At 43.4% G+C, this 8,447-nt stretch overlaps 1 protein-coding gene across 1 annotated transcript; it reads left to right on the top strand.

Moving 5' to 3' along the window:
• The first annotated feature begins 4,301 nt into the window (after positions 1-4,301).
• LOC140835910 (uncharacterized) lies at positions 4,302-7,948 on the top strand. Its single transcript, XM_073201320.1, has 3 exons — positions 4,302-4,427; positions 4,572-5,784; positions 6,102-7,948. Exons 1-3 carry the CDS (start codon positions 4,302-4,304, stop codon positions 7,946-7,948), a joined length of 3,186 nt encoding a protein of 1,061 aa, XP_073057421.1.
• Positions 7,949-8,447: the final 499 nt, after the last annotated feature.

Here is an 8,447-nt window from a genome sequence, read left to right as displayed (position 1 = left end):
GTTAAAACCGGGACTCCGGTCCAAGTTTTGAAACGAATCGATTAAGTTTTGTAACGGGCTCGAGTTTACGTCTAAGATTTCTTATAAATATGTTTTGGGATGTTTAAGGAGTTTTGTAAGCTTCGGGTTAAAATTCAGGAGTCCAAGGGTATAATGGCCACTTTGGGTTTCCAGGGGAAAAATTGTCATTTTGCACCCAGGGTGAGATTTTAATTCTGGCAACGCCTTGAACACAAATTTATCATGTTTTAATTTACGTATATGAATGTTTTTATTAAGTGATAAACATGATGACATGTTTTGAAGGATGTGATTTGGTTGTGACTAACACGATTATATGAGATATTATGAGCTGAGGCCAAGGCTCAGTGGACGGGTAATGCTGTTGCTGATGTCCCCGCTGACGGGTACCGCAGTTTTATAGATGGATCCATCGAATAGAGCTGATGCAATAGAGCTGATACGAAAGTCAAAACTAATGAACTGAATTCAATTTAAAAAAATGTATACATATATGATGACATGATGAGACATACTTTGACACGTTATGATTTTATACGACATATTTATGTTAATGCTTTTAAGTTCATTAAATATATGTTTATTATGGTATTAGTCACTGCTGTGTGCTATGTATATATATTTGCTATTAACGGTGCAGGTGAGTTGAGTCTTTAAACTCACTAGGTGTGTTTGATGCAGGTGAGCACTTAGATGAGGAGACTGGAGGTGCCGAACTCTGAGTTGGTAGGGCTGGATGTGCGAGCAATGCCCCAGGACCACACTTTTCCGCACATCACGATTTCTTGAGCTTTGAGTAGACATGAGCGATTTTATACGTTTTGCGTTATGCTATTGATTTTCAGAATTTTACTTGTCTTATTTTACCTACGCATGATTGTGGGATGTGTTGGCATTATTTTTACTGCAGCATTTTATCGACTGTTTACGGATCTTAATTTTTAAATGGTATATTTTTCAAGGGAGTTGCATGCATGCAAAATATTTAAATGACTATTTTAGAAAACGTGAGCTTTATAAAAAAATTTATTTCCGCAATTTAAATTAGTAGACGTTACAAGTTGCATCTTCATGTTACATTATTTCCTCCTCTATCTGATTGATGTCTGGTTGGTGATTGTTCATTGGTTCATCCACCTGATGGAGTTGTTCTTGGACGGTTGGATTTTGTTCAGAAACATTTTAAACCGTTCTTCTCAGATCTATCTCATCGTCACTGCTATATTCAAGGTTAGTAGCATCTAATTTATTACTTAAATCATGAATGATGTTGCTATTATTATCGTGACAGATAGATGTTTCATCAAATACAATATGTACGGATTATTGAACAGTTAGAGTTCTTTGATTGTATACTCTATAGGCTTTGCTTACTGCTGAAGACACCATTTTCAGATTTAACATCGAAAGCGGTTAGATGTGTCTTGCCATTATTATGTATGAATCACTTACAACCAAATATTTGGAAGTATCCAATCTCGGGCTGCTTGTCGGTCCAAATATTATATGGAGTCTTTTCATGATTCTTGTTTATAATGGACAACTTCTGCCTAAAATCTCTTAGAGATCTCAGACTCTGCTAGCATAGTTCTAGCTGCTTCTTTCAGAGTGCGGTTTCTTCTTTCAGCAAATCCATTTTGTTGTGGTGATCTAGCAGCTGAGAGCTCATGCATGATACCATGGTCCTCAAGATAAGATGAAAGGAGTTGGTTCAAGAATTCAGTTCCTCTATCACTCATAATTCAATCCACCACTGCAGTTTTCTCATCTGAATCTCTTGAGAAGTTTGATAAACTGGGCAGCGGTTTGATCCTTGAAGCTCAAGAAAATTACCCATGTAAATCGGGATAAATCATCAATTACCACTAGGGTGTATTTATTTTCCCCTAAGGTCATTACTAGTATGGGTCCAAACAAATCCATGTGAAGTAGTTCCAGACATCGAGCTGATGAGTTCCTTCCTTTGTTCTTGAAGGTTGATCGAACATGTTTACCTAGCTGACAAGCATTGCAAATTATATCTTTTGGAAAATTAATGTTAGGCAGACCAGAGATCGGTTTAAGCTTTCTAATAATGGCAATAGACTTGAAGTTTAAGTGATTAAGCTGTTTATGCCATAACCAAATTTTATTTCCATTTAAGACGATTAAACATGTAGGTGCATTTAAGTTGTCATCATTACATCTCACCTTATATGTGTTCTGTTCTCTTAGACCAGTCAACATAATAATGCATGCTGCAGATTTAACAGTGCAAGTGTGCTTGTGAAACTCAACGGTGTAACCATTGTCACATAGTTGACTAATACTAATCAAATTGTAACACAGATTTTCAACTAAGAGAACATCATTGATAAAACTCCTATGTCACCCCTTCTTCCTCTTCAGGAAGGATTCCATTAAAAGACTTTGGCTTTACAAAATATTGCAACAGCCCACTCCATTCAGACACTAAAAGAAATTTCCTAATCAACAACACACATACGACAACGGTTTTCACTAAAACCGTTGTCGTAGAGCGTTTTTTTAAGCAAAAGACATAAACCGTTGTCTTTTGGGGGTCAAAGACAACGGTTTTAGGGTCAATGACATTGGTTCTATAAAACCGTTTAAATTAGCAACGGTTATATGGTTTTACTTTAAACCGTTGCTAAATTTAGCGACGGTTATAAGCAAAACCGTCGCAATATTTAAACATGTGATAGTTTTGAAAATACCATCGCTATTAGCGACGGTTTTACCAAAAATTGTCGCAAACTGTCTATAAATACCCGTATTTTCGATCCATTTTCTTCCACCCCACTTCACAACACTTAAAATTTTTCTCTCTTACACAATTTTACCACTTCACAACACTTAAAATTTTTATCTCTTACACGATTTTAGTTTCGATTTAGGGTAAATTTTTTCTCCTTAATTTTTATTAAATTTTTAAGTATTAGTTAAGATCAAGAATATTGTTAGGATAGTAAGATTGTAAGTTTTTTTAGATTTATTAAATTATTAAAAATAATTTTTTAAATTTTACTGAAAATATTAGCGACAGAAATCATGAAAAAACCGTCGTTAAAATTAGCGACGGACTTTGCAAACCGTCGCTAATTCGCTAATTAGCGAAGGTTTTGTATAAATACGTCGCTAATTTTATTTGCGACGGTTTTAAAAAACCGTCGCAAATTGTAGCTACAATAATTGTGAAAAACAGTTGTCTTTGAGCGAACACTTTAACCACAGAGGTTTTAACAACGGTTTTTCAGGACATACGACAACGGTTTTTCACCGTTTACATTGACAGCCGGCTCAGATATGGGTACCATCGGTGGTCTTTTGCACCTACTTCTGAGCTGGATTCTTATTGGTTAGATCGATTTGGATTTATTTTCATGTATCTAGCACTGATCTTAGGCATTCATTTGTGTTATTCGGTTTCCCTAGGGATTAGTTTGTGGCTTATGTCTTTGCCACCCTAGGTTTTTGTTTGTATGTTTAGTTTGACTAGCCTTTTGAGAGGTCTTGGTGTTGTCATCCTCTCTTTAGGTTTTATCTTGTATTTCTGTGATTGATGATATATACAGGTAGGGGTCTGCCCCCCCCCCCCCCCCCCCCCCCGCTTTCGGCGGTGTTTTACTTAAAAAAAAACCCTAAACCCTAAACCCTAAACCAAAACCAAACCGAGAAAAAAGCTCTCAAGAAAAAAATTCCCAAAAATACCCCCAAATTGTCACTATTCACGTCCCTACCATTGCCATGTCATCGCCGCCGGATCTCGGCGCCGGCAGCCATCTCCATCAGAACCGCCTCCCCTTGCCGACCAACATACTAAAATTTCAGACCGATCGGACTCCAGCAACTGCTCCAATTTTCCGATCGAAACTACGTCGTTTTTGCTTTCGTCTTCGCCGCCGACTGTCGCTGCTCTTCCCGGCGCCGGAAGCACTTCCCCTGAATCGGTTTTCTGCAAGCTTTCCAATGATACCCATGCGCGACTGAATCATCAACCACAGCCGCCGTTCTCCTCGTTTTCATCCTCGGCGGCACTGTTCATGATTGCACCGACTGGTTTTCTTCAATTTCCGGCCACCTCCGGCAACATTGTTGCAAATGGAACCCCGATCTTGAACCCCCTCAACCAGACGATCACTTTGCGTCTCGTATCAGCCCTAACGCCGTTCGTATGCGACGACAACTTCAGATCTACGATTTTCAGTCACTGTTCACCGATCGCGACGACATCTTTGCTCAATTCCTCCGGCGTCGCTTCTTCTTTTCTCAATTACTCCATGGAGTTTACTCCCCCTACCATGGGCAACATCTCGGTGCCTTCAATTTCAGGTAATAGCTCGGTGCCTTCAATTTCAGGCAACATCTCAATTCCAAATTCGATGATTTTTGTTGCCTTTGGCAAGGTGGGTTTGGTCAGACCGTTCAATTTGAAATTTTTACCCAAGGGCTTCATGGTCATTACCCTCTCTTGTGAAGAGGATTACGCTCGTCTTTGGGCGCATGGTAATATGATGGTTGGCTCACTTGGTATCCGTTTTTCTAAATAGACACCAGAATTCAAGTTTCAGGCGGAGTCGCCAGTTGCCCCTGTTTGGGCTCGACTTCCGGAATTACCGTTGCATTTATATGAGGAAAAAAGTCTTTGTGCTATTGCCAAGCTCTTGGGTAAGCCTATCAAAGTTGATGACCACACAGCTGAGGTTTCCCATGGGGCCTATGCTCGTGTGTGTGTGGAAATTAATGTGTTGGAGCCTCCTGTCAAGCACATTTGGGTGGGCTGGGGAGATCACACTCAAGAGATTGAGGTTGTGTATGAGAGGATCCCGGCCTATTGCACTGATTGCAAAATGCTGGGACATGCGACGAGTGTTTGTTACTCACATGGCAAGAATCCCCGGCCGATTCGGGCCAAGTCTTTTGGTCCAGTCCCTCCGTCACAGAAGGCAGCTTCGGGTCAGTCGCCCCAGGAGGGTGTCATTTCTGGTGATGCCCAGGGTCCTCAGGACCTTAATGCTGAGAGTTTTGTTGGTCCAAAGCTTCGTAGAAGGCGACGGCCAGCGCGTCGAGTTCCACCTGCTGCTGTTCCTCCTCTAGAGCAGGCTCCTTCACAGTCGAAGAGTACTTCGAATGCTTTTGATGTCCTCTCTCCTTGGCAACAGGAGGCGCAGCTCTTTGATTCTAGGGCGTTAGTTGGTTCCACTTCTGAGTTTGGGCGCCGCTTTGCGGATGTGGGTGTTGATATCACCGGGGGTCCTCCTTCGGAGCATGCTCCTTCCGGGGGTGTGGATACTGTAGGTTTGAGTTCACCCTCCGTTGTTGTTTCCCCGTTGGCATTAGGTGGTGTGTCAGCCCAGTCTGTGGCTAAAGATTTGGAGGAGGAGGATGTCACTCCTTTTGTTGATTGTGTGGAGGTTTTGGGGTCTCCGCATGCTGGTATTGACACGGTGTTTTCTGGACCCGTGATTTGTTTGGAGAATCATAGTTGTCACTCAATCCCTTCGGACCCTCCATCCCCTGCTGATGCGTCTTCTTTGTTTACTCAGTTAGTTGATAGGCAGGGTTTTTCTGTTTCTGAGAGGGTTGTCTGTGAGAGGATTGTTGAGGATCTTGACCAGGTTTTTGATAGACATTCTGAACCGGGTGATGGCCGTGCGTCTGAGGACGGCGTCCTCGACTCAGATATGCCAGATGTTAAGAAAAATAGGGGGAGGGATGATCCCCCTGGGTCGCTCAGGAAGCGATCGGGCATTTCTGCTGCCTGTTCATCATGATTTTCTAATCTGGAATATCTGGGGACTTCGGGGTTCGGAGTCCCAACAGAGGCTTCATGCTTTTGTTAAGGAGAAACAGATTAAGGTTTTGAATGTTTTGGAGCCGTTGATCGATTTAGATCAGAGATTCATGACTCGTCGTCTTGGTTTTTCTCGAGTCATTTCGAATCTTTCTGTTCACATTTGGGTGTTTTTTGCTGCTGATGTGCAGGCTGAGTGTGTCCTTGATCATGCTCAGTTCCTTCACATTAAGGTTTCTGCCCTTTTTTTACCCACATCTGTGTTTTGTTCTTTTGTTTATGCCAGATGTGATTATATTGAGCGTCGGGACCTCTAGTCTTCCCTGCTTCATGTCAAGCCTGTTCTGGGTCCTTGGATGGTTGGTGGGGATTTCAATGTTGTTTGTGATGCGTCTGAGTGTTTGGGCACCCGTGGTGGTAGGTTGCTACCCAGTGGAGGAGTTCAACACTTTCATTATGGATTCTGGTTTGATTGATGCTGGTTTTGAGGGGTCTTCGTTCACTTGGACGAATAAGACCATTTGGAAGCGGTTGGACAGGGTTATGGTTTCTGTTGATTGGGGTGACCATTTCAGCTCCATTCGAGTTGAACATCTCCCCCGTACTGTTTATGTCCACTGTCCACTTTTGGTTTTCGCTCCGGTTTTTGCCCGTGGGCCAAGCTCGTTTCGCTTCCAGCGTATGTGGCTTCGGCATCATGGTTTTTTGCAGACTGTTAGGCTTAATTGGAATTTGCCTTGCAGTCTGAATGGTATGTCGCCTCTTTTTGTCAAGTTGAAGCGTCTTAAGAATCACCTCAAGTGGTGGAATCGGGATGTTTTTGGTAACATCTTTGATAAAATCACTGAGGCTGAGAGTGCAGTTCGTTCCGCGGAGCTCGCCTGTGAGGCCGATCCTTCTGATTCGAATTGGACTGCGCTGTCCGATCGTAATGCGGATCTGGCGCGTGTTACCGCCATGGAGGCGGATTTTTGGAAACAAAAAGCTGCATGCAATTGGCTAGAGGATGGTGAGCGGAACACCAAACTATTTCATAACATGGTTAAGAAGAAGCGTGTGGCTAATAAGATTTTCCGCATATGGGATGATGGGGTTTGCCTGACGTCTCCTGATATGATTCAGCAGTCAGGTGCCTCGTTTTTTCAGCACTTACTCACTGGGGATCCCTTTGTGTTTGATTGTCCTGATTTTTTGGGGTTTCCTTCGGTGATTTCTGATGAGGAGAATTATGGGATTACTGCTCTCCCATCCCTTGAGGAGGTGCCTGCGACTGTTTTCTCCATTTCTCCTGACAGTGTGGCAGGCCCTGATGGCTTCTCTTCGGCGTTTTTCCAGCATTGCTGGGAGATCGTTCATCAGGATGTGTTGGATGCGGTTTTAGATTTTTTCATAGGCTCTCCCCTGCGCCAGAGCTTTACTGCCACCACGATTACTTTGATCCCCAAAGTCAAGGGTGCTCGGGCTTGGTCGGATTTCCATCCGATCAGCCTCTGTAATGTCACGAACAAAATCATTTCTAAGTTGTTGTACTCTCGCTTGCGGGCTGTGGCGGAGAGACTTATTTCGTTGAATCAGAGTGGTTTTGTTCCGGGACGGATGATTTCTGATAACATCCTCCTTGCTCAGGAGCTCACTCATAGTCTCACTCTCCCCACTCGTGGTGGTAATGTTATTTTGAAGTTGGATATGGCTAAGGCCTATGATCGGGTCCAATGGCCTTTCCTTTTTGCTGTTTTGCGCCATTTTGGTTTCTCTGAGCAGGTTGTGGCGTTGGTCTCGGTCTGTATTTCTCATTGTCATTTCTCCGTTAATATCAATGGTTCTCTTTCAGGGTTCTTCGGTTCTACCAGGGGCCTCAGGCAGGGAGACCCATTGTCCCCTCTTCTCTTCATCTTAAGGGCGGTGTATCTTTCACGTGGCCTTGACAGACTCTACTTGCGTCATCCTGCTATTAGGTACCGTTCTAGTTGTGATCTTTTGATTTTCCACCTGGCCTATGCTGATGTTATCATTATTTTTGCCAATGGTGGGTCTCGTGGGATGCAGCGTCTTTTAGATTTTCTGCATCACTATGAGAACTGTTCGGGACAGATGGTGAATGCTGTCAAGGGTTCCCTGATTTTATCTCCGTGATGCTCTGAGCGCCTTCGCTCTAGACTTTTGCGTATCACTGGCTTTGCAGAGGGTCATTTTCCGATCAAGTACCTAGGAGTTCCCTTATTTCGGGGCAATAGGACGTGTTCTCTTTTTGAGCCCCTCTTACAGTCTGTTAGGAGGCGGTTCGAGGGTTCGGAGATTCGTACTCTTTCTCCGGGAGCCGCATGACCCTCAGTCGTAGCGTGCTCCTCTCGATGCCCATATATTTGTTTCAGGTTGTTTAGCCTCCGTTGGCTGTCATGGAGAAACTTGAGAGAGCCTTTAATGCTTTTCTTTGGGGGTCCAGGCCCTTGGAGAAGAAATGGCATTGGGCTCGTTGGTCTCGGGCTTGCCTCCCCGTGGAAGAGGGGGGGTCTTGGCTTCCGCAGATTGAAAGATCTTGTGGATAGCTTCTCCATAAAACTGTGGTTTTGGTTCAGGCAGGAATCTTCCCTCTGGGCCAAATTTTTGATGAGGAAATATTGTCTCTTGGCGC

This window comes from Primulina eburnea, chromosome 7 (genome assembly GCF_022965805.1).
Source record: "Primulina eburnea isolate SZY01 chromosome 7, ASM2296580v1, whole genome shotgun sequence".
Taxonomy (NCBI): Eukaryota; Viridiplantae; Streptophyta; class Magnoliopsida; order Lamiales; family Gesneriaceae; genus Primulina; species Primulina eburnea.
This window is presented reverse-complemented; position numbering and strand designations above follow the sequence as displayed.